Source organism: Rhea pennata, chromosome 3 (genome assembly GCF_028389875.1).
Source record: "Rhea pennata isolate bPtePen1 chromosome 3, bPtePen1.pri, whole genome shotgun sequence".
Lineage (NCBI taxonomy): Eukaryota > Metazoa > Chordata > Aves > Rheiformes > Rheidae > Rhea > Rhea pennata.
This window is the reverse complement of record NC_084665.1, coordinates 58,410,779-58,438,682: the sequence shown is the minus strand read 5'-3', so window position 1 is coordinate 58,438,682 and position 27,904 is coordinate 58,410,779. Positions and strand designations below refer to the sequence as shown.

The 27,904-nt window shown below is 35.6% G+C and overlaps 1 protein-coding gene across 1 annotated transcript in view; it reads right to left on the bottom strand.

The window, feature by feature from the left end:
* ESR1 (estrogen receptor 1) overlaps nucleotides 1-27,904 on the bottom strand; it is a 181,855-nt gene that overhangs the window by 71,862 nt on the left and 82,089 nt on the right. The window contains exons 4-5 of the mRNA XM_062573729.1: nucleotides 25,151-25,341; nucleotides 10,054-10,170 (exon numbers count right to left, since the gene is read on the bottom strand). Of these exons, the coding sequence (XP_062429713.1) occupies nucleotides 10,054-10,170; nucleotides 25,151-25,341 (308 nt within the window). The remainder of the gene's footprint in view (nucleotides 1-10,053; nucleotides 10,171-25,150; nucleotides 25,342-27,904) is intronic.

Below are 27,904 nucleotides of genomic sequence, written 5' to 3'. Positions count from 1 at the left end.
CACACGAAAGTGCCACCAAACATTTTCCAAATTTAAATTTTACAGGCTTCATATATTACTTTTCTTAATATGAGCCAGACAATTAACCCATGTATTTCACATCCATTTCTCATCAGACATTAGACAAATGTAAATTGTGCTGAAAACCCAGGTGGGCTGACAATTGTTTTAAATGATAAACATTGAGTGAAATCATCTAAAAAAAAATCAGAATTTAATGTCTAATCTTAAACAGGAATGTCTCAAGTGACAGTGCTTAAAAGCCTGGTTTCTGACAGCATATCTAGACAATATAAGGCAATATCTAAGCAACAGTATCAATAAATAACAGATTAGAGTTTGGTCTATGCACCTGGATGAAGGTATTTTTTCTATTCCTGAGTGGCTGATGAATGCTGTATGTCTATTTATGCTTCATCCAGAAGAGACGGCTAGGAGATGAACAGAGAGAATGAATTAAAAGCACAGCTGGGATTTCATATGGTTTGAGAGGGGTAAGAATACCTCCCTATGCAACACTTGTAACCACAACCACTAAGAGCATTTTCAAATGCTGTTAAACCTGACATAAAGTAGGAAGTGCATATTTTGAAAGCTTTTCTGCAGTTTCATTAAGCACTTACTTCCTCAGTGGAGTTACTATTCTAATGCCTCTTATAATAATGGCATGTGGGAAAAGAATAATAAGCATCTTTTTTTCTGACCTATAAACCACTTTCTTATTTTTTTCATACTAAACTCAACTATCAATTAACAAAAACCTTTAGAAAAATATCGAAATGTTTTTTTTTTAGAAACTCTTTTTGCTATTGGGCTTCTCGCATTAAACACTTCTTTCTATGACCTGCTTGCAGAGGATACAGTGGACTACGTGCTGGAGACCTAGCTAACTTCTTAAAATGCCTCAAACAGTACATTTACCACACTTATGAGTGAAGAATGCCTTGCGGTTACCCAGTTATAGCAAATAATACTTAACATTAACTAGGCTAAGGTAAAATGCAAATAAAACCATGAACAACATCCAAAATCGAGAATATAATAGCAATGTTTATAAAAAAAATAGGTGAAAAACAAACAAACAAACAAAAAGATAATCTATCCCTAGTTCACTTAACCCTAGCTACATAAGTTATATTAGAAAGATTCCTCTCCCTATTTTTTAGCCGATTTGATATCTTTCCTGAAAAACTGGCAGCAATTGTAGTCTTTGTCACTTTACACACTTTACATCTAGTAGAGAGAACTTATTTGGAATCCTCCATCAGATAATTCACCCATAGAAAACACATTATGGGACTTTATTTGGCCTGACTACAAAAGATAGTGTAGATATAAGTGAGCCAACAGAGGAGCGAGGGCTCAAATCTTTGATTAGAGTGGGATTTTTTTAATGTCTGCAAGCTGTTATTTTCAATTGCTTGAAAAAGAGATTGATTGTGAAAAGGAAAAAAAAAAGTTGACTGTGAGAAGGGAAAATGATGTTTCTCACATATCATTTTTCTATTTGAGAATGTCACTCAGGTAAGGCTGAACAGTTCACACTCCAGTTACATAATCCACAATGCAACACAGGAAAGGCTGCCTCTGACTAGTATTTAACATTTTCTGCCATTCAGAAATAAGAATGAGGCACATTGGCAGAATAAGAGACAAAATGAGTTATAAATTTATCTTCATCCTTCTGTAACCCTAACTAACTAAATGTATAGCTCTTAGAAGAAAACCGCAGTTTGTTCACCTATCCATCTACAGTTTTCTCCTGTCTCTGTCTCATACACATGCACTAACTGAATGGTTATTTACTTTCCTACAGAATCCTTTCCTGTTTCACTGCAAATTCACAGTGAAATTCAAGACAGGCAGCCATATTCTACATAGCAAAATAGCAGATCTTAATTTTCTTTAGCATTTGGATCACATGTCAGTTTTCCTTTTAATAAGTTTTTAGGCAGGATCCCAAGAAAATCATGCTCTCAGTTTCTGGTTGTTGAGAAATAGTTCCTCTTTAAACTTTGAAAAAGATTGCATTTTGGCTGGCCCTGAAGTAAAGTTCATTTCCAGCAAACACTTGTGAGTGTACTGTGGGGGAAATGAAGAACTACAAAATACAGGTAAATTTATCCATACATTAGTGATATGATTTTTTTTCCCGAAGAACAGATTAGTATACAGAAATTTCTATTCAAAATGGATCCTGTTTAAAATAGAACAATATTTGGTCTTCACTCAGAAAATGGCTTTTAGATTTTTTTTCCACTCTACCAAACTAGATCTGTGACGTCTTGCAGAAATTTCCTGAAAAAAATGTCAAAACTGAAAGTGCTTCTATAAGAATATACAAATTTTTATCACACTTCCACTAACTTAATATCTTAATACTATTCCTGGCACACAGTCTTTTTTCTCTCTCCCTCTCCTCCTCTTCCTCTCTCTCCTGCTCTCCTCCCTACTGCTGCCCAATCCTATTTTTTCTCCTTTTTGTTGTGTTCTGTACTGCTTTCACTCTGAGTCCTCCCTGTCCAGTTCGACCTTCGGCCTCTTTAGAAATGTTTTTTAGCAATGAAACAACAAAGTCCTAAATTGTAAAAATAAAAGAGATACATGTTTTTCCCCAAACTGTTGTTAATTAGATAACCTTTCTAAAAATACATCTTTTCTCTTTTAATAAATTTTATATCTACTACCTAGAAATTTATTGCTACTATATACTTCCAAGATTTTCCTCAAAAATTGCTGCAGAAGCAATAACCCCAAGGCACATTTAGATCCTACTATCACCTTTCAGTTGAGTGGATTTGTTCTCCACAGTCAAGAGAATACTTGGACCTCATTTCAAGGAGAAACAGAATTCCAAAACTAACACTAAAGATATTGTGGACAAATCAGGTTATACTAAATTCAGCATATAAATTCCTTTAGTTAAAAATTATAATAAAAAAAAAGGAAGGTCAAATTACAGTTTTGAGCTCTCCAGAAAGACACCATGTTTATACTAGTGTTTATGGATTTAAAGTACCTAACTATGCAGAACAATTAATTCTGATCTTTAGAACTACATAAGGAAGGTAATGGTGTATTGTATGCTTCATTTGCATGGCTTATAAAAACAAATTTGTTATAACAGGATGGGTACTTCCTCAGTTCTGGATAGGCCAGAGAGACCTGGAAAGGAGGCAAGATATCCCTTCATCAATATAGAAATGCCTCCATTGTATAACAATTCTGAATGTATGTGATATATGTAGATATAGCAAAACTATAGAAATTTTGCAGTATTTGCAATATCAGTTTTGTCTCTGACACCCAACCCTGTTATGCTTCCTTACCCTTAGAGCCTTGCAGCTCAGGCAGGGCTATATCCATGTCTTCTCCACTTCAGCAAGGAAAAGGCTGGAGGCAAAGCAGCTGAATAATTCTGCCGAAGTCCCTGATGCTCAGTTATATCCTTGCTATGGAATTCTATTGAATGGTTGAAGAATCTACTAAAAAATCTTCAAATGTTACAGAATGCAATTATCCTAAACTCAATTAGGATTTAATTTATGTAACTTTTCTGTAACAGTACCACAGAATGGTGGTACGAACCTTACATATATGAAAGTTAGACTAATTCTTGATATATGCCGTGGAGTGCCAATACTTCCCATCAGATAAGCTTCAAAGGGTCCCGGTCAGCAGGCCAATTAATACAAAAATGAGGAGGGGGGGAAAGTAGTGCCCATCTCATTTAACAGAACAAGCTGCAAATGAGATGTAATATATGCCAGTTGCTAATATTAAACAGATTATAAATTATTTTGGAAGTAATATTTACAAGTCACTTGTTAATAAAAGCTTATGTAATATTTATAGCCAAGTACTTGATCGTCAAGATGCAAGTCTAATGAAAGAAATCACAAGTATTGCAGCTAGATCATCACCCCGGAAATGGACCTCATGTTGAATATTATATTCTTCCAAAGCAATAATTTTTCATCACTGTTTATCAATAGGTGAATAAAGTCTTGAGAACATGCTTGGAAAGACACTTAAATCTATTTCCCAGAAATGAGCAAGGAGGACCAGAGTCTAGCATACCTCAACAGTATTCCTCTCTCTTCCACAGTAATTCACTGATCCCAAGATTTTCAAAAGCCTCCATCAATTCAGGGCACTTCCATGTTTGGATATTTCACCTGGTATTGGGACTTCATGCAATTCCCTATTCTTGCTATTAGAGAATAAATTGTATTCAACAGGGTCATATCAGATGTTTGTACAGCACCTAGCACACAAACAAAAAATAACTCATACGGTGACTGGTCAGCCAGCCAGCATATCAGGTTTGAGATGGTTAAGATTAGGCAACTAAAAATAAAAATAAAGCCTTTTCAGGAACCATGCCTCAACAAGAATATGGAAAAGCCAACTAGTTTTAGAAGTATGAGTCCAACTATATTGGTCTCAAAGACCATGAGAAATTGTAAGAGCTGTATTTTAGAAACCTCAGAACCACATAAACTAGATAAATTATTTTGGATATTAAAGCGAGAAGACCTAATATATCAAAACTCATAGTAAGAGATTTGAACTATAAATGTTTAACCGAATGAACAACCCAAAGCTCAGAAACTCTAGACGTATCTAAAGCTCAGGAAGGAGAAGACACTAGGTACCTTGATCTTGCATAGCCTAGCTCAAAGTAGTCCACAGTGATGCCCTAAGGCACCTTTTATAGCAAGAACTGGGAGATCTGGTGACACTGCAGGAATCCTAAGCTTCATTTAAAATTTATCAACAACTTAAACAGGGATTGTCTCATTGTTATAAATATTATCATCACAACTAAAATTAAATTCCTAATTAGGAATTTTTAAAGCATGTAAATGGACAAATAAACAAATATTAACAGATATAGAGATGTACTTAGTTCATACAATCTCAAACAAATGTTCAAGGGTAAAACATCAAAAATTGTGCAGTATTAGGAAAAAAATTCTTACAATACTACTATAGTGTAGAAGCAAACATAAGGCACGTTGTCCAGTGAGAAGTGTTTACAGCAATGTTCTCTTCCTTTATTTTGGGGCAGAGTGGTGGAGGTTATATTTCAAGACAATTCAGTGATACTTGGAATGTGTACAAAAGGGGGAAGGGGAAAATCACCAAAAAGTAAAATTTCAATTCCATGTTCTTTTCCAAGAGGTTGTACTAAATTGAGACAACATTGCTTCAATGCTTTTGAGTACATGCTTTCAGCCCATCAATTACAGCTTAAAAATATACATTTCCTCATATGTGTATCAGGCCTTGCCTATTTGCCTGAGTACAGAACAGTATGTCTAATAAATACCATAAAGGCTCTCCTCGACAAACCAACATAGTTTTACATTGTTAAGCCATTTTCCTTCATTCACTAATTTCTATTTTAATAAAATATTTCATCAAAAGATAATGACATGAAAAACTAGAAAGTCTGGAGCCCTTCCAGTTGTTGCATCGGACGTAGATTTACCTCTGCTTCTGAGAATGATTTTAATAATCCTCCGGCCTTTTATATTTGATCATTTAACATTAGTAAACACAGCATTCAGCAAGAAAGCATAGCTCTCTCCATTTAAAGACAAAAATCAGGAGTGGTCTCTTCTGAGAGGACAGTAAAATTTGCCAAGTGTTTTTTTTCTTTTCTCTGTAAAAGTTTTTCTTACTTAGAAATATTGTCACATTGAACGAGACAGAATCCCCCTGTGGCTGTAGACGGGCAGCCAGTTCAATAGTATCTAAGAGGACAGCTTAAAAGAGAAATGGCTTTTACTACAGTCTCTGGCTGTTAATGAATGTTTCCACAGGCACCTGGCATTTGATAACAACACACAGTTGGAGCAAACACAGACTTTTGCTCCCCTGAGCTGTACTGCGGTAACATGTGCAAAGTCCTCAGGTACTTCTCTGGAAGTAGCGCCGGAGGATTTAGGCTTCAGATGTGCAGTCATTTCATCATCAAGAGAAATGACACTTCTCACTCAGAATTTTCTACCTACGTCAGGAAATTTCAGACTATTCAAAGGTAGTCAGTACCCCTGATCATAAATGTGATCACCTTCTGGACCTGGCATATGAGTATTCAAAACCTTAGTCACTGCCCTTCATACGATTTGAGGTTGGGAGGCTCTCAGAATTTGTCAGCTGACAGAATTATGTAGGTCTCAGAGTGGTCAAAAGGGGATTACCAGGTAAATAACTGTATTTTCATTAAGGATCTAGCAGCTAATGCTATGCTGAATTTTTGCCACTGATTCCTCTTCCACCCTGCTGCTCTGTTCCCGCGTGGTACGATTTGATGTTAAATCTGCCTTGTCACACATGAATGGAGGGGAAGAATGTAGCATGCTAATAACTAGAAAATCATATTCATTTATTACATTATAAAAATATTTAAATAATATAGGTGCTTTTGATTTCAGAGAATGGAGGCCCTGTGGATCCAAGTCACTAAAAAGTAATTAAAACAGTGAAGAAATGGAAAACAAAATCTATACTGGAACAGAGATCACCTGGACCATTCATATCATTGAAGCTTCAGGATTATAATTGCTGTAAAAACTTCATTTGGACTCTGGAAACACGTTGTAGGATCCAACATAGTGTAAAATAGTAAGTTATCCTCTTTTAAACCAGAACAGAAACAATCTTCAAGAAGTTATCAGTGGATCATTAAAAAACAAAGCTATTCTTCCCCGCTACCCAGCCTGACAAAAGAGGCCCATGACAAGGAGTTTATTCCTCATGACTCGTTTATATCCACATACAAACATAGGGGTGCACAGACTAAGTAACCAATGGTGTAAAATTTTAAGGTCTTCTGGGTTCATTCAGAAAGACAGAATGAAGCATCTGGACAAAATATGTTAGCTATAAATTCTGCCTCAGATGCTGACCACATCAGCAGAGAATCTGGCTGTCCAATTGTCTCTAAAAGCAACATAACAACAGACGCTGAGGGAAACACTTGCAAACAGAAGAAAATAATTCTTTAGTACTGAAAGCAGTTTTTAAAAGATCAAAGAAAAGCTGGATGAAAAAAAAAGGAAAAAAAAATCCACATACTCATAAATAGAGGCTCCCAGAGTGTAACTCAGGAGATCACTTGAGGCCTACAAATTTTCTGAATGAAGCCCCCAAAATATTTTTTTCAATTGTGTGCGCATTGCTAAAAATCATATATATGAATTTTTTTATGCTGCCTTCAGTTAATTGACTCTCTATGAGAAAAAACTCAGAAACTATAGCTTATAAATTATGTTAAAACAAAACAGGAACAATTAATCAAGATTTTATCTAGCTCTATTCCCCATTATTACTGAAACTGAATAATTAATATCAGCTGTTGCCCAGAAGTTATATGATACGTATAAAAGTCACAACTTACCACCTTTGACAACTTACAAAGAAAAGTTCCACTAATTCAGTGAAAAAGTAAATTTGAGATTGTTTAGACAAAAGAAACACTGCAGAAATTTTCAACTGTTTCTAAAAGCCGTATCATAAGAAAATAAATTGCAGACAGAGAGATATGAGTGAGATACAACACAGGTGAATAGTTTTCAAATATATAATAGAATTAATCCCTTCAAATAACAGAAATTCTTCTGTATTAACAAAAGGAGATTATTTCAAGAAAACTGTGAAGTACTAAAGAAAAATATGGATCTTCCAGTTAACCACAATACTATGATTCAAGAGTGTTGAAGAGAAGTGTTACAAGAGGTCTAACTATTACAACAGAAAAACTTAAGAGATCTTCTCAGGGAAAACAAAACCAAACAAAAACATTTAAAAGTGTCAGTCCAGGTGGCATGCAAAGAATGTTCACATAACCTTTATCTTCATCTGAGAGAAATATGACAATTGGCAAGTACTCACTGAAGGAAAGGATTTCTATCTCTGAAGCTACTTGGATTGAGAATGAGTTCAGGAGAACCTTGATACTTCATCTTACATTATCTTTCCCTTACTTTAATACCTTTAAAAGTAAGCTTTACCTGCAGGCATGCCAAATTTACCATTTGCATCTATGGGATGTCAAGAGACTCTTCCCAGACTTCATAAAATAAATACTCTTAAACTCTCATCTATGAACCAGCAATGTATTTTAGTGCATTATTGTTGGTCCTATAAGAGAGGCAGGATTTATGCATATGCTCTTGCTCTATGCACCTTGTCAGCTTAGTTAAAAAAAAATCACATTCAATATTTTTAAATTATCAGTTGCTGTAGTGACTAGAGAAATGTTGTATTATTGTAAAAGGAAAGGATGACACCCATAGAATTCTACTGTAAAGTGTGAGCCACTGTATGAAATATAAATTTCAGAACCTCTATATTAGAAAAGGAAATCTGGATGTAATTGCAGTCCTTTTTTGTTTTCTTTAATCAACAGAATACTAGCTGATAATTCTGTGCAGTTTTTATATGGTTGAACACAAATATAAATAGAACTTCACCAGTGGAAAAAATTATCACAATGCATATCACAGCAAACAATTAGGAAAAACATCTACACTGATACAGTGGATAATTAATTAAATACATAAAGGTACAAATATACAGTCTAAGTTTTAGAACTACTAAGAGATTAGACACCTTCATGCTTCTTGCATCCCAGAACTGAGTTTGACAAAATCAGTCTCAGCTCTTATCTGATCCTCGAGATGAGAAAAATGCATATTCAACATCAACATGCAGAAATACTTGATTAGTGATAGTGGCGTTTTTTCTTCATCTTTCCTTTCTGCCCCTCAACATTGTCAAACTTGGCCTATTTTGCCAGAATGAACTTACAAATGATCGGTTGGTGTGACATGGATAAAATACGATGAGGCACTCTTCTCTCTTGCCCCAAAACAGCTTATTTTTCATGGAACAAGTAAATATTAGATGCGCTAAAGAAAGGGGGAACCAACCTGTAATTTAACAATTAGCTCCTTTCACATACAAAAAAAAGGTTCCAGTTCCTTCTGTTCTGAACACTATTTTGCTAGGATTTCCTACAGAAATCGGTTTAGATAAAACTAGTGAATATTCTTCACTTATAAAACCAATCTGATAATCTGATATTTTCAGTCATGTACCACAAGACTGTATTCTGTTTTAGAGTGAATATTACTCATATGAAACTTTATGATTTCCTGTGCTTCTTAAATATTCTTAATTTGTAAGGACATAGATTTTTAAAGGATTAAAATTAGCAAATTTCCACCTGTTTTGGGTAATTCTAAGGTACTGTAACATAGAAGAGAAAGACAGTTATCATCATTAATCCCAAATTATATCACAAAATAACTCTTCCACTTGAAGATACAGTTGAAAATACTCTATAGTATATATTGTCATATATTTCTAATTTTGACTCCAAAAGTTACACATCATTAATCTAAATGAAACAAATTAGTGGTATGCCACAATCAGCCTTATTCGTTCAGGGTTGATTCTATGCTGACATCATTATTACACAAGTGTTTTCTAAGAAACTGTCTAGCATTTACCTGAGTTTGTCTAAAATAAGAGTAAGGCTTTTAGTATTGCAGGATGAAATTAATACACATATTGGTATGCAATTTTGGAACAGAGGATTTGACTCTCCCCTCCAGGACTCACAGAACAAATATTACATGTTTGGAGTTTTGTTTTAATGAACATAGACTGATTTGAGACTATCAATGTTTTTTACACTAGACTGCAAAATGATACAAAATCTTGGGTTAAGTTTCATCCATGTTCAGGAGTCTACCAACCAGAGACCAAAAAAAAAAAAAAAATTATATAACATTATCAGAAAAATCCTACCTTCAAAGACAACATTCCTATAATGTTAATTGAAATTTGGCCAAGCATATTATCACAGGATTTGTGATGTTTCCTTATTTAATTGCTGTTAGATTTAACGTACTTCAACTCAATAAACCGAGTTGCTTCCTTCTTTAGGAACCATATCGGTTGTCCAAAGAAGTTTTAAAATACAGCAAGGCAGACACGAATGCTGGGGATTTGTGTTCATTGCTGTGTACATACCACCTTTCATCATTCCCACTTCATAGCATTTTCGTAGTCGGCAGGCTTGGCAACTCTTTCTTCTGTTCTTGTCAATGGTGCACTGGTTAGTAGCTGGACACATATAGTCATTGTGCCCTGTAAAACCAGAGGGAGAGAAAAGTAAGGACACAGCTATAAACAATCTCCAATTACAGAAATTTCAAGACAGCCTAGAATACTTAACCTTATTTCTCACTGAGTGTTTAGTACATCACAGTACGGCACTTCAACACAGGGGGAAGGTAGGGTTGCGAACACAATTTATCATGAAAATATTGATATGGATAATGAAGCTAACAGCTATTCACAATACAGCTACTCACAAGTGCTTTAGAAGTACTGTTAAAAACAAAATGACAACTTCTATAGAATAATTAAAATAATTAACAATCAAAGCAGTCAAAAAGAGAGTAGATGAATATGAACAAACCACTTGACTTTCTTGTGTTTCGTTTAGCAAACACAATGCCATCTGATCTGTACGCCTTTTTTGATGCTTAATAAGCAGACTGAGCAAAATGAATACTGGTTTATAGAATGAAAAAGGCCTATATAAGGATATTTTTAAATATCTACCAGACTTTGGAGCAGTTAAAAACAAACAACAATAACATAAAATAGAAGCAGCAACCATTAATTTAATTGCATCTCAGGGACAAACTGATCTCTAATTCCAATGGCATGCCTAATGATATGAAATATATGCAAAAATTACAAATTGTTAAAATTACGGTGTGGTGCAGCCTAGGTTGATATTAGCACCTTTTCCTTCAGAGCTCACCTCCCTCCTTGAATACCCTCTACATCTCAATTTTTGCTAAAAACATTGTCAGCATACCGTAATTTGTTACTGTCAAGAGGCCTCAATTTTAATCCTTTCTTAAAAAGAAGTATCAAAGGTATTAAGTCTGCTTTAAAATTATTTTACAATCTTAGACGAAGTTCAGCAAAGATGAAAAGCACTATTCAATATCTTACTGGTTCTCTGTATTCATCTAAACACAACTAAGGTACAGCACACAACGAAACAATTTTACTGCAGAACTGTTTGTTCTTTCTTTCAGATCAAGGGATCAGCTTGAGGTAGAGTAGGGTGGGGGCTTGACAAGAGGCCTTGGTCTCATCAAATCATCTATCCTTGACTACAAATTAGAAAATAGAGTAAAAATGACTATCAGATTACACCAGGAACATCTGCTCTCTAATGCTACATAACTGGGAACCAATCAAAATAAGCAGCCAAACTGTAAACTTGTTAATATGGTGACAGCAGACTACACACTGTCTCAAATAGACAGAGTTATTATTTGTTAGCCCTGCTTAGTCGAATAGTATATGACTGGAAAAATCTGAATCCACAGGCTTTGCTCCAGGTCTGAGGTAAGGAGACAGAACAGAAATGCTACCACAATCTCAGCACGAAAGACCATTTTAATTTTCAGTTCTTCTGGTATGATACAGACTGTTCTATATCTGATTCAAAACACTTCACATGTAAGAAAAAAAATCAAGTCAGAAAGAAAACAGTCTCAACCATATAAAGATGCAATATCTACATGAAAAAGTAACAGAAAAAGTAAAAGCCACATTTATAAGAAAAGGTAATTTTATTTGGTCTCATTAAAAAACAGCAAAAAAAATTGTTGCACCTGTCCTCAATTGTCAGCCTTGTTTTATAAGCCAAGCTGAAATAGGATCAGGGATGGACTGCAAACTTCAATTACACTTTTTAAAAACAAAGTAAAACCTTGACAGTTACAGTCTCTGATCTTCATCCTAGGGAAGTTAAAAGGTAATATCATAAAGGGAACAAGTGCTTGCCCTGAATTCAGCAAGTCATTCAGAACAACATAACACTGTAGGACAATCAGACAAATGTTCCCAGTAAGGTCAAAGCTGAATACAAGCCTACCACCATTGCTGCACTGTGGCCCATTAGGTTCAACACTTCGAAAAAAAGTGACACTGTGCAAAAATCAAAAATCAAGTGGAATCAAAATCAACAACTGTCCTTTTTCAGAGCGGATACTTCCTCTTTTGCTCTGAACCTGGATTTCCCTACGCAAGCTGTAAGCTTATGGGAATAGGCACTTGGGCTTATAAAATAGTATACACAGAATTGTCCTATATATGGTCGAGCCACAGCCCCTATTGAAATGAATATGATTCACATTATCATATTTTCACAGTGAAATATTTTATTTTAAATATACACTTTAACGGTAATAATTTCTCTGTTCTCATGCACAAGACCTGCACTAGCAACAAGCAACAATTCTTTCAAAGTGCTTGACAAGCTTCCCAGAACAGATCCTGTAAAATTTTCAACGCAAAAAAGAAGCGTCTGTGTGTGACAGGCATAGTTCTTCAGATTATGAGTGCTGTAACTAACTTCATTGTTTAGACTTCATATATGCTATCATTCTAGGAGAAGCTAATGCACTTAATATTTTTCACTTTTTTGTTTTTTAATTGAGTTTAACCAATGCCTTAAGAAGACTGGAACAAACATAAAGAACCTGGAGAAAAAAAAAATATAGTTATGCAGAAGAAAAGATCTAATGCATGAAGGAAGAAGGGAAAGGAAGGAAGGAATCTTTCCTGCTTCTCCACAATACCATCTGGTTTCAAGTATTCAGGCAGAGGAAGTGAGGAAGGAAGTTTCCTATGTAAGGAACAGAGAAAGATGAGGGCATTCTAGCTTGGGATGGCACGGAGCGGGAAAAGGTAGAAGAGCACAATTAAGGAAGAGGTAGCACTCAGAGATGAGCTTTATTTATAAGATTTAATAACTTAAGAACTCTGCTGTAATGAGTATTGTCTCTTAACTTTTCTGCCTTTTCTTTTATCTTTAAAGCTTGTTTCTTGGCCAAGATGGTTCAGAATGATTTGACTAACTAGAAGGAATCCCTCACTGCTGTGTGTAGTTAACCTGCAAGTAGGAGACAGGAACAAGTGCCTAGCTGCCCTATACACTATTTTCATGGTATCGCGAGAGTAACATGTGCTATAAGAGATGCTAATTAGACCATTAGGGTAGTGGACTATTGAGTCAAAGGACTATTGAGAGAAAATGTCTTCAGCGACCTGTGATATCCTTAAATAGTACTTTTTTATTACTTATCTCACCTTGTTTCAGTCCTGACATATATATAATCTGCGCTGTTGTGAACTACAAAGAATGAGATCAGGAGAGCTTCCACAGGAGATTGGGGCAGTGTAGGGGGGAGGGGGAGCTGCTTTTTCATGGTATCTCACTCATTGTACTGTAAGGCACAGTAGAGTCAAGTATTTTTACATCACTTTCCAGAACAGGGTAGAAGATCTGACCCCTTTCCCAAAGCACTAATTTTAGATGTGGTATTCTGAATGATAGTGTCAACATGGGAGCAGGGGAAGCTGAGGAAGCACAGTGTCAACAAGAAGATAATGGTTGAAATCAAAATGATTTTGACCTTACTCTAAACCTACTCATCATAATCAGAGCTGTTTCATACTGTGCACGCAGCCTAACTTTCTATTGCCACCATGAGTCATATGGCTAGCGTTTATGTTCACAGGCTCACATAGTTGTCAGCGTAAGGGCTCTCATGATGCATGTCGTGTATGCAGCAGCAGAGCGTGCTTCAGGCAGAGTGGGAGTATCATTTATCTTTGAGGATTTCAGTCAGCAAAACACTTCATATTTCATTTCATTTAAGTATTACTAAATCCAGCAGAACATTTAAGCATCTGTGTACTTCTGAGGAGTATTTCCAGCACAGTATATATGGTTAAAACTAAACATATGCTTGAAGGTTTTGCTGATTTGCAACTTTGAAGATCTGAGTTCATTTTGTCCTTGACCAGCAAGGGTGAAAATTAGGGTCATTTTACTGTATTAACAGTAATTAACGTAACACACAAATATGTCTTTTTCTTAAATGCATAGACAGTTGCTGCGTTATACTCCAGCAACCATCAGAATTATCCTGAAAGAACAATTAAAGTAAGCATTAGAGGAAAAAAAAATCAAACAAAATGAACTAAAGAACCCACAGGTCAGCAATGACAAGAAATGGCTTTAAAATGTTCAGTAAGGTTTAATTCTACCAGGCAAATAAAGGAATGTTTCTAGTCTGATAAATTTTGCATAACACCTAAACTGATGTAATTGATTCAGCTCATTATGTATTTCAAATGAAAGCAGTGATAACCATTATTCCTCTAATTACATGCATTCTTCATTTGCATCTGTGTGATGTAAAGATTGAAATAATAAATAAATAAATAAATATTACAATCTTCACATCACACAACTCTTGAACTACTTCTTACCTATCTGCATGCAGACTGTAAGCCATTACATGGAAGCACCAGGTCATTTTATAAACTCACTGTGAGAGTGAAATCAGCAGAATTTCATATACCTAGGTGAAGGGAAGGCTAGAGTGTGGTGTCTATCTGCACCTTAGTGTGGATCAAAGAGCTCAGTGACAAGTAGGACGAATGGGTTATAGACTAAAGAGAAAACCTTGGAAAGAATACACTCAACAGCAAGAGGAAAGTTTCCAGAAACCATGAAAAAAAAAAAAAAAAAAAAAAAAAAAAAAAAAAAGTACCTGGACAATAGTATTGTTACATATGCTAATCCAATATGAACAAATACTGAATGTAAATTAAAAGTTACATAAATTTAAGTTAAACAGTCCCAGTAAAAGTGTATAATGATTTTAAAATCCCACTCTTTTCTAACAGGTTTCACAAAAGAACAGAAGGTCATGTCTAATTCCTTTATAATCACAGACACTCAAATTCACAGCTTAATTACCCTCAGACAAGGTCTTTGGATTTGGAACTTAAATTCTCTTAGCAACTACCTGACCCTGCTGAGAAGATGAACTCTCTTCTGTTTTTAAACTAGGAGGAAATTACTGTATATGATAGTAAGGAAATGGGCCTAGCAGATTGCAAAATATGTCTTCTTTGCATCTGATGAACAAGTCTTTTTTCTGCATATCTCTGAAAGAAAAATCACAGTCCCGTAAGTGAAAGAAAAAGGTCAAAATCTAAATACTCTGTAATCTCTCATTCAGCTGTGTCACACAGCTCCAGCACTGAGTGTTTATGTTCTAGTGGAAGCTTCTTGTCTTCGTGTGTGTATAGCATTCTTCATATGAGCTGTTAATTCAAGTTAAATTATAATGATGTTGACCTTTCCTTTAACCTTTTCTTACGCAATTTCAAAAAATAAGAAAAATAAAGAAAAAAGATGAACAAATACTGCATGAAGATATTGAATTTGCTGCCGCTTCAACAATTTAATAATTCAGGAATACATACATGCAGAAAGAGTGACATGTAAAAAGTAAAGCATTACTTAATCTTTACTTTAGCTTTATAATTATGTAATTATATACATTATAAATAATAGATGTGTGTGTGTATACACACACACACACACACACACATATATAAAATATATAGCAGACCATTTCAAAAATTTTCTTACTGGCCTGAGTCCTAAAATTTGAATTGGTGTTTCAATTGCTATTCCCGGATTAGGATACAATATGCAAATTTTACTTCTACCCCAACTCCAGCTCCGTCTTCTTAATTTTAGAAAGTACAATAAAATAGGAAGTATATTTTTTCCTCATGACAAAGACACCAATCTAGATCCCAATCTCTGTAAAATCTGGCAAGGAGTACAACATCTACTTTCTGTTTCCCTATCTGATAAATCACAATGGTTTTAAACCTTTGGCACATGATTAAACCAACAGCTGTGTTAAAGGAAAAACTCCCACAATGTATTACTCACAAGCATCTCAATATGATCCTTCCAGAGACAAAAAGCATTTTCAGTAGAGAGTCATAGGCAAGCCATGGCCATTTTACTCCTGCAGACTTTAAAAGATCTTTGTTGTACTTTTAGCATCCCAATTTATTCGAGCTAAAATGGCAAGAGGAAAAATTCTACTATGGAAAACTCCTTCAGCTAGGCCAAAAAGTAAAAACAATTGCTAAGCTACACTTGTGCATGTAAAATCCAATTAGTTATGTGCAACAAAAAAATTAATACACTTCTATTTTAATTTCACATATAACATCAGTCATTGGATGTTGAATAGTGATGGCATCTATTCAGTAAGTTTTGCTAGTCTTACCTTATAGTTGCATCTTAGGTAATTAAATGGTCCCTAACACTGTAAAGATCACAAGGAGCTGAAAAGTATTCACTCCTAGAGTACCTCTGTAAGAGAAAGTGCTAGTATTTCCATTAAATAGATGGAGGTCCAAAGGAAGGATTTTTCACTGCAAATGACAGTGTGCAATGGAGATGGTGTTTCAAAGCACAGAGAGTTTTCAGCACGGGAGACTGCAAAACAAATCGTAGTACAGTCATCTCCTGGTATGGTTAAAATATTACACTAATCTGTAACATCAGTACTTTGACAAAAATCCCCTTTTATACTTGTGCAACACTTTCTTGTGCAAAATAAAAACCAGTTACACTCTTCTTCCTTTTATTGATCTATATCTGTGCCCCTCAGCTTGCTCACTTACACTCTAGCAACACTCATATCCTATAGCAGATTCATCCATTTTACATCCAGAAGGAACAACAAAGATTTAGTTTGATGTCCTGCATACTTGGCCTCATTTTAGAGTGGGAAGTACCTCTGATATTCATTACAAGGAAGTCCAACTATTTCAATTATTTGTGACTAAATTAAAAGCACATCTTTGAAAGGAATACATGATCTTATTCAAATAATCCAGACAATGAAATATTTACCAGATCTGTTACTAAATCATTCCAGCAGAGAAGTGTCATGCTAGCTCAGTGAGTTTTATTTTACAGTAACCTTGAGCTAAATACTTCAATCAAATTAGTTTATAGTCTCCTTTTGAAACTAAACTATGCTAAAGATCAGCTACTTCCAGTACACTTGCCACATTAGTTATCTTACACAGTTCTCTCTACTTTGATTTCCACTTCTCAGAAGTGACTACAAAGGACAAACTTAACCTGCTGAAAGTCTGAAAGCTCATGGGAGTGGAGCTTATGAAGCTGGTTTAAACTAATAGACCCACCTAAAGGTTACAATAAAGTATTTCTCCTCACACTCTGTTTTACAGAGTGGAACAGTTAAGATCAACACACAAATGTGTTCTACAGTAATTAGCTCTTTCTTTTTCCTAGTCAATGTTCTGAAGGGCTGACAGGCATAGCACCAAGCTAGGAATAACATGAGTTTGCAAATGTATAATTTGCAACATATAACTACTTCCCTCATATTTATGTACAACTTAAATGACTTTTTGCCACTTTTGATGGTTTTCTTTTGGACCCTATTAAGATCATCAACACACTGAAAATGATATTTTGACAATCTTATCCCTATTATTAAAACAGTCTGCAATGTCTTTTGGCCCATGAGTTCAAATGGTCACATCAACACTTCACAAATCAGTCATTAGGATCCTTGACATTCATAAAATACAGCCTACCTTTATGATGGGATTTTCAAGACAACGTAGGAAAGAAGCTCAGCCTGATCACTGAACCCACTATCCTAGTGCACTGCCTATTAATATTGTTGCCACTATAAAAATGTCAGGATGCTCAAGACAAGAGTCATCATACCTTGGTGGTACACCAGCAAGCCTTGGTATAATACTGCAGCAAGATCTCCCCTCCCTGGCTCTCACTCTGACTGATCATGACTTCTTCTCACCCTCCTCACCCTCACAGACCTTGCCCAGTTTCTTTCCTCTCATTCTTCCCAAAAGCCTGAGAGATACAGGAAGGCCAGCAGAGGCTCCTGTGGGGGTGAGAAGTCTGCATGCACTGAAATGGACACGTTTGATGTCCTTTATTCCAAAGCAGCAGGAAGAAGGAGTAGAAATCGAAGAAAAGATGAGAAGAAGGCCAAAAAAGGGGAAAAGAGATTCTTGATTCCATTCACAACTGCTCTGCAGTCTTGAAGAGCAGTAAAATAATCTCACTCATCCCTGAAAGTCCCCATCTAAAATCCTGTAGAGATGTTTGCAGATTTTTTTTCCATTTCCTCTCCACATTAAACTCACTCTGCTACCTACTACACAAGTGAATTTTCTATAATCTGGGGAAACCTTCAGCTAGTTGTCCATACATATCTGACCATACCTGAGGGACTGGTAGTTCATTTGTTTTCTGAAAAGTACATTTTTACTGTAGTCACTATTAACCATGTCATTGTATTCAGTTCAGCATTTAAGCATACAGTTTTTAACCATTCTGAAGTACAGTTTGAGGGAACATGAAACACTGTTCAGCTTTTTTTAGTTGCTTGATAAGGCATACCAATCAAACAGAATCTTCTAGAGGAAGTAAAACACCATTAAAGCTAATAATACAGGATACATTAAGTATTGTTTCACAGGGCTAGGAAATTTGTCTAGGAGGCAGGAAAAGCTTTAGACTTGGCATAAGAAGAACCAATGGTGGTTTATAAAATCAGACAGCAATCAGTGGGTATTCTCTACTTTCTGGCAAAAAGTATGTTGCCCAATTTTAGAGAGGCTTTCCATATTATCTGGGTGACATTTCATGTGTGAGCTAGGAAAACAGTTCAGATGATTTGAGAAAATCAGTCATGGGGAGTTACTATCATAGTTCACTGTTAAAATAGAAGCTGATATTGAATCAGGCTTCATAGTGTCTCTCCTGGATTCAGTTCTATACAGTATTTTCCTCAGAGATGGGCAATGGACCAGAGAATATATTTTATTAAATGTTATTCTTTCACAGATTATATTTATAGGTGTTATAAGAACAAAGAAAAGACCAAACTACTCTGCTAGTGAGACAGAAATAAATCTGAAATAAACGGCAAGTCTTCTGGAGTCTACAGGATAAGAATTCAAAATTACCTTGGCAAACTGGAGATAGCAGGCAATACAAATCACTATGTTAAAACTGTAATAACCAGATTCACAAAACAAGGTGAGGAACAAGTTATTAGTTCTGTAGGAAGGTATGCTCGAGCTTATTCTGCATTGCACACTGACAACGAGTGAAAAGTGTCATGTTCTTGCAAATAAGGCAAATCCTACGGTAGGTTGACGTAGAGGAAGACCATCTGCTAGTACTGAAAGGTTCAGCAATGGTGAAGCATCTTCATAAATGTAATCATACTTCAAGAAAAAAAGAAAATAGGACAAACTGGAGAATGTCCAAAGTAGAGCAACCAGAAGATTAGAGGTATGGAGAACACAGTCTGCAAGAAAAGACTGAATAAACTGGATTTCTTCAGGGTAGGTAAAAGAGACTGAGACAAAGGTGTGATAACAGTCTTCTGTACAGAGGGAAAGAGAATAATTTGTTTTCTGCAGCATGATAGATAGGAAAACAAGTGATGAGCTTAACATGTAGGAAGGTTCAAATTCAAGTTTAATAATACCCTTCAAAGATGAGGAGAGTCAAATAGTGGAACAGACAACAGGTTTTTAAGAAGATAAACAAAAACATGTAAAGAATGACATAGTAAGAGCTGACCCTATCATAGGACAGAAAGATGGACTAGGTCTCAAGCTCCACTCCAGCCCAGTAATTTGCTCAGACCATGAAAAATAAGGAAGTGTCTTAGATGCAAACACCTTAAATCCACACGCTTGCTGAATGCAGCAATTAAAATTTGTCGGAGAAGTACCACATTCAAAGTTGATTGAAAAGGCGGAAAAAAAATATTGAAATTTGCCTGTCAATAACACCTAGGTTTCTGAAACAAGCTCACCGTTGATAAGAATGCTGATATTCAAAATGCGCATTAAAAGGCAGTGATTGGAGTACATATTTAACTCAAGGACCTCTAGAGAAAAAAAATACTAAGAATCATAAAAATAAAACATGTTTCAGAAGAACCTGCCTGTTCATTGGCTGTTGGAACTGTCAAATAATGGATAAACCCTTCTGTTTTTCCAACATATTTTCTACACTTCTAATGGTCAGCTACCTCTGAAACTGGAACTGTGTTTTTCCATCCTGAGACTAAATACTAGTCTGCAGTCCCCTGTTAAATGGGCTATGATTACCTCTGCATGTCTCACTTAGGCTTATGTTCCGCAGTCTTGCTCTTTCTGCTGACAACTCATAGAATCAGTGGATAAGCAGTCTTATTAGGGAATTTCTGTCTTCTCAGCTGCAGGATCTGTGCAGCATTTGCAGCTGTTATCAAACAGATTACAAGAAATACCATGAAAACAGAAAGCAGCAATGGAAAGCTAAAGGGAATATCTCAGAAACCCCCCAAACTGACAAACTTGCAATTGCTACCTTGTGGTATTACCTGATCACTCACTCACTAGGCATGTTTTGCCAATGAAAGTCTTCTCCCCAATTCAGAAGAAATTATGTATGTATGTACCACCTCTAATGTTAAAAAATTTGAACTACGTTGTCAACAAAGTACAGCTCTATCACTGTGAAGCTAAACAACTGATAACACTCAAAGTCCACTGCCAAACTCTCCTACTTGATGTTCAGAAGGCGTAACTGTTAAATACAATCCATTTTCAAGCCACATAACTAAAGGACTTCCCAGCTTCAAGATTTCCCACACTTTGAAGACCACTAGGTCTGTGTAATTTAAGACATAAATGGCAAGCCTTTGAAATCCCTCATCAAGGCTATTCATCGATTCTCAGATGTCAACCTATTTTTGCCTACCTTGTATCTCCTTGCATCATGGATTAATTTTTAAATGAATATTTGTGAAATTTGCCAGATTTTCGTGTGAGTCTGCAGCTAAGAGAAAAGTCAGAGAAAGCATTTATGAAAAAATCAGAACATAAAAAGGAGACAGGAAAATAGAACTGAAAATTTCTGAAATACTATGGCAGTTCTGAGACCAAGATACACTTCAAAATAAGGAGTTACACTTTTGTTTGTTCTGAATCTCATGTGCTCCCCCGAGGGTTCTCAGACCCACATACATATGCATTTGGACACTAGTCAGAGGTGATAAAAGCAATTCCTTCCTATCTCATGCCTTTTGATGGCTATCTAAATAATAGAACTAGAAGGAGGGGGAAAGAGTGTGCAAGTCACAGGTGATTTTTAATTTGTAAATGGTATTTGTGAGGCTGATGTTGAAATGTTTCACACAATTCTGTTATCCAAATTTTAAAGAGGTTATTAAGCTGTGGGAGGATCATAAAAGGTGTAAAAAAGGAAGTGACTTGGAAGATAAGATATACACTGGGAGACTTAAGCATTTTAGTTTACTTAAGATATCAATATGATTTCATTGTAACATATAAGAATTTCAAACAGGAGACCAATACCAGATATTAAGAGAAGTTCATGGAGTGATGTGAAAGCCAAAGTAATTCAAGCTAGAAAGGTATTCTTTTTTAGCAGGTGGGACAACAAATCATTAGAACAAGCTATCATTGGAAATATGTTCTTGAGCCCCACAAATCAAGGCTGATGTCTTCCAAAAGATTTACTTTCCATAGAGTTACTGGGCTCTGTACATGGATAACACATAAAGTTTACACTAAAAAGAGGCCAGACTTAATGATCTAATGGCCCCTCTTGGTCTTAAAATCCATAAATATTTTAATAGAGAAGTACAGTGTGCTGTGATGTGACTGCTTGTTATGCCTCTGGATTCAAGTCAGTTGACCAAGTACATTCCTGAAGGCTACATAGGCTGGGTGAGGAATAAAGCAGTCTTCTATCACCAAGCAACACAGTGTTCTTTGTGTCATATGATTTTTCTCTCTTGTGAAACACTGTACATTAATATCAGTCTGCACAGTGTTTTCTCAAAACAAAGACACTAAAATCACTATTGGGATATAAGCTAGCAAAAGGGACTGACATCTGCAAGTTTTGGAGGCACTGGAGATTTTCACCAACCATCTGTTGTTTAAACAAAATTCAGTAATTGTATGTAGTTGAGAGACAGTCACCAATACAGTCTGTCTTTTTAGCTTTTACTATTTAACAGTAAAGAAAGACTTTAGAATCTGAAATTCACAGATTATGTCCAGAACCATCCCCTCTGGTAAGGTCCAATGAGGATGTGATTTTTCACAAAATTAAAGTAGTTACTTATGCAAATAGAGACTTCACTATAGCAATTCTGCTATGAAATCTCTGATTAAAAGTATACAGTAGACCAGTCATCTCTGCATCTATGTCCACATTGGGAAATACAGCATAGAAAAGCATAAATGTAGTTTTTGCATATTAAGTGTTTTACTCTATAAGTACCAGCAACAAAAATCACTGCTTCATTGCTGAAAGAATTCTGTATTACAATACAAGGATGTCCAGTTTTACCTCAATACAGTTGAATCATATGATTCCCAGTGAATTTTATTCATATTTTAGGAATGCATATCTTATCTACATTCCCTATAATATTTACACATTCTTCTACACATACTCCTAACACCTATAGCACCTAGAAATAGACAGTATTAATCACAACCTCTTTTACATCTTCATAATTTACAAGATAAATGGTGTATTTTCTCACATATGCTGAATCAAAAAATTACCATCATTTTAGTAAACTGGGCATGTGTTCAAGGAGAATATGGAGTTGCAAAGGTAGACATCTCTTCCAATTCCAGGAGGAAATTCAAAGGGTCCATTAGCTCATCATTTTATGACTTATCACTTTATGTCTTTAAAAATCCTTTACAAGGCTTTTCATACCAGCTGCGATCAATTGATAATTACAATTCTCTCATAAATACTCATATTCTTGAATTAGTTTCTTGATACTTATTGAAGATATTTCTTATGATAGCTGTTACCGCTCAAAGATATGGATCAATTGGAGAAAGTACAGAGGCATTCAACAAATAGGATCAGAAATCTAGAAAACATGTTCTACTGAAGAAGTGGGTTTGTTTAGTCTAAAGAAGAGAAGACTGAGGAAAGATATGATAACAGTCTTCAACTATGTAAAAGGTTGTTTCAGTAATTCTTCTTCATTCCCACAAGGAATAGGGCAAGAATCAATGGGCTTAAATTACAGCAAACATGATCTAAATTAAAGATTAAAAAAAGCATTTTAAGGAACACTGAGACCTTAAGCTTTTCATTTTTAAAGTTCTCACATTTAAAAAAATATATTAGGTATGTAAATGTAGCAAGAACTAAATTTACTAATTAGTAAGTACTGCAGAACAAGTAGATGTCAGATCCATTGCTGTGAACCATAACAATTAGAGACTAGGGCAGAATTATCTGTCCCGATGCAGAGCAGTGGAACTAAATGAAACAGTCAGACACATTTTTTTTTTTTTAATGACCAAAAGCTGAAGATCTGTGCTATACAGTTACAGGATAGCTAGTCCTTTACTTTTGCTTAAAGTATTGCGATTTTCACTTTGCTGCTGGGTTGTCCAAAAGCCGGTAATGCCAGTAACAGATGCAACAATTTGATTCTGTCAACATGGTAATGTTCTAAATGATAAAAGGAAGCAGGGAAACAAGGCATACTTCTCATACTTCTTTAAAAAAAAAAAAAAAAAAGGTGTTCTGGGTAAGAGGACTTAGTTCAGTTTAAGCACAAGGACAGAATTTCAAAAATCTAAAATTCTAAGAATAATTAAGATGCAGTCAGAGGACTCAAAAAATAAAAGAGCTGTTCTCCCTACTTCACAAGTTTCAATAAATCATTCTGATGTTAACAACAGAAAAGCATTTCACCCTTTCTTCCTCCAGTCTTATTATTGACTGCTGGCTGTAAACACTGTCTTTTCTTAAAATCATTTAGATGAATCTGGAAAAGCAGAAATACAAGTAACTATTAACTAATCACTGACATTCAAATCATTTCATCACTGTCTCCCCTGGAGGCAATCTTTCACTTTTTTCTTTAAAGCTTGAAGAAATTCTTGAGCTGAATGTTGGAAGTCTTATTTAACTCCCCTCAGAGGTACTCATGCAACAAAACAGGTAATAATCACACCTCGTGATATGAGGCAAAAAATGTTTCTCACCATGCTTACTTAAAAAAAAAAAAAAAAAAAAAAAAGAGCTACCAGAATTTTTCTATGTGTGTATCACTTGGAGCTGTAGAAAACTACAGAGACCTAAGTATAGTGCTTTGCTAGTTTTCTACTTGGAAAGGTAGATTTTTTTTTCCTATTTTCTTCTCCAGTGTAAAACATATACTAATAAGATTTTCAGTAGAATCATAATTTCATCTTCCTCAATTTAAGAGATGTTGCACAAAGCATAGAAGTATTCATTCCACAGAGTGACAGACATCTTAGTCAAGAATCACCCTGGTCACAGCAGTTAACACTGCTCCTGGTAGATGTGCTCTACTCCATGGACTCTTTGTACAGTACACTTTTAGCCATGCCATGACTGTGAACTATACAATTCTGTATATAGTTCAAAGCTCTACTTTTCTGGCAAACACACATATAATTTCATACAAGAAACCTTCCTTTCCACATTAGTTCTCAAAAGACATCTGGTTTAGCTCAGTTGGTTAGAGTATGGTGCTGCTAATGTCAAGGTCGCGGGTTCAGTCCCATACGGGCTATGCTGAGGGTTGGACTAGATGACCTCCAGAGGTCCCTTCCAACCTTACTATTCTATGATTTCCAAGTAGCTGGGATTTGGACTGAACAATCTTGCTAATGGAGCACTGAATATAGATTAAAAAATCATTCAATGTGCATTGATCTTCACCTGAGAGGCAGTTCTCAAGAAAAAGTTGTTTTGAATAAGAACTTGTTCACAGAAAGGAGCTATGCATATCCTGAAAGAGTTGACTCAATATGGATTTTTAAATTGTATTTCTCACCACTTGCATGATCAGATATACAGAAGCCAAGCAGAATGTAGACAGGCTTTTTTCCCCCCATAGTTACCTGTGACTAAGTAATTACATACTATATACTTGCCAATAGAATTCACCAAATACAGTGCTCAAAATACATGGGAGAGCACAGCAGTTGCTGATGAACACCCACTAAATTTCATTCTCCTGGTCTCAGTCTGTAATGTCAAGTAGCTTCACATTTCCTTTGGAGAAAAGAGTTAAAGGGATTCACTTGAACTTATTACCTTGAATGCTTCTTTTGAAAAAGGCTTTGCAGCCCTCACAGGACCAGACCCCATAATGGTAGCCTGAGGCATAGTCATTGCACACAGCACAGTACCGCGTCTCCTTGGTGGACTCCATGGACAGGGTCCCTTTCTCGTTGGTGCTGGACATCCTCTCCCGGATATTGTGGCGCCTATTGTCAGAGCTTGGCCTGTTAATAATAAAAAACAAACACAAAACTCTCAGAAGTGTTAAGTCTCATCCTCTCCTGAAGACTGTAGGACAGAAGATCAGATCTAGTTTTGAAGCAACAGATTTACAGCAAAAAAATCTCATATCAACCTCTGCCCTCTTCTAATTGGAAAGGTGTAGAACAAATAAGATACAGGAGGACTCTTTTTTACAAATTAAGTTGGTGTTATTAGGGCAAAATCTCCTATCCAAAGGGAGATTGCAATATCAGTAGGTAGTGTGAAAATCTGAGGTAAAAAAAAAAACACTTTATGGCGTGCAAATTCTGATGCAAACATCTATATTATTTATCGGGCTGTTTTCAAGTGATTGCACAACTAAGTAGGCAAACTTTCCTTAAATTCTCAGGGATACCACATTGTATAGAATTAATCCCTATTCTCATTTCAAGACCACTTACATAAAAATTGTAAAAGTGTTTTATACACAAGAAGAAAAATCAGAACATATTAAAAATTGATGCTGAAGAGTTTTTGACTTAGTAGTTTAAAGGCCCTCTTGTGCAGCACACAGCTGAAAGAAAACTGAACAAATCTGTAGAGGAAATAGTAATGAGTTTACCTCTAGTAAGAGGCTGTTATGGGTAGTTACTGCAGGTTTGGTAGACAAGATTCAAAAAGATGAGGGGACATGCAATCACTAAGAGGAACAGTAACAATCTCCTTTCCATCTCTTGCTTTCCATTAGAGAGCAAGTTTGCACTACAAAGTGCCCAAGGGACAAATATAACCCAGTGCAACATGAAAAAGCCTACTGTATACATTAATTACCCATTTACCATGGATGCTTTAATTGCTGATTATCGAACAGGTGGCACTTATCTCCTCAGAGCACCATCCTTTTCTCAAACAAGCTTATCCTGGTTTTGAGCCTGGGAAACTGGGGGCTTTCTCTTTCAGATTCATTCTTACATTCCTAATTTTGCTGTATTCCCTCCTTAGTGCAGCAAAACTTGCCGTGTTTTGATGAGCTGAGGTGTCTGGCACCAAAGGCACCTTCCTGCCCTAAGCCAGTACTCCCAAACAGTTTTCTGATGACTCGTACGCTCAACTGCTCTCTTTCATCTCCAAAATTCCCTGACGTCTCCTGCTGCAGTCCGTCGCAACTCCCAGAATGTTCATACCAGCCAAAGCTACCTGGAAGCTCTCCCAGGTGCTGCCAGCCATCCCATGGAGACACTTTTTATATGCCTTCGTCCCCTAAATATGCTATATTTTAACAGCTTTGAATGAATATCACAGTCACAACAGAAACTTAGAAATGTGTTAGCTAGCAGAGATTGTTATTGGCATGATTTAAGAAAGTTGCTTTTTTTTAACTCCAAAGTTTTGTATCAAGCTTTATGTACCAGATCATTCTGAACACTTATTTTTGGTTTTCATGGGACTTGTACAAGATAGAAGGAACTGCAAATGGTGAAGTACTGACATGGCAAAACTCTGTTTTCCTGGTGAAATTAGACAGTCAGGGCAGATCAGGATTCTGACACCTTAACAACCTAAGCAGGAAAAAAAAAAATCCATGTGTATTTTAGATGTTACGTGTAAAAAGGTAAAAACAGTATCATTAATAAACAAATTATTTGTTATATGTATTCAACACATACATGGCTGGATGTAACTACTTTTACGGACCTGCCAGGTCTAGACAGTTGACTTGAATCTTTCTTTGAATGTATTTTATCTCAGTACCTCATTTAATTTACTTTGTTTTTCTGCTGAGCACTGATCAAAGCTGTTGTTTCTTATCTCCTCCATCCGATTCCGTATCACCTGCAGCTGGATCACCTAATCCATCCTCCCTGTATAATTTTAAATTAACCCAGATGTGCTTTAAAATAGTAAATTTAAGTGTAATAAATTCAAGGACATTTTAAATATTTTGATTTAAAGAAAAACTGCAAGCAAGCAAATAACTGTCAATATAATTTTAACAGTAGCAAGATAATTCTGTAGATTAGGTATACACGTCTACAGGATAGCTATTCATAATTTAAATTGTTTTTTGAAAACTGCTACAAATATGCATGTTACAGAAGACAAAATTCCCAAAATTGTTTTCATATCAAGAAGAAATCAAAATAAAGTACAATTTTATAAAACCAGACTTTTAAAATATCATTTAAAAACAGTCCATTAAAAAAAATAAAAAATAAAGGTAAAATGAAGAAAATATCACATTCCAAAGCAATTGAATACTTCTGTGGACATGTAGTACCTTTATAACACTCCCCACTTAGTAAAGCAATCCTAGCTGGATATAAAATAAAACATCTCAAATAATAATGTAAAACTAAGTAGAATAACAAAATACCAAAGAGTATCTACCAAAAAGTATCAGTCACCACTCATACCCAGTAATTTACATTTCCAGCTTTTCAAAATACTTATTTTCACCCAGATTAGGACTTCATTCACCAAGTCATTTTTATTAAAACTACATTTAAGGAAAGAAGAGGCTGAAAAATAGCCTGAAACAAACAATAATGCTTTTTCTATCTAGAACAGCTAAGAAATCTCATG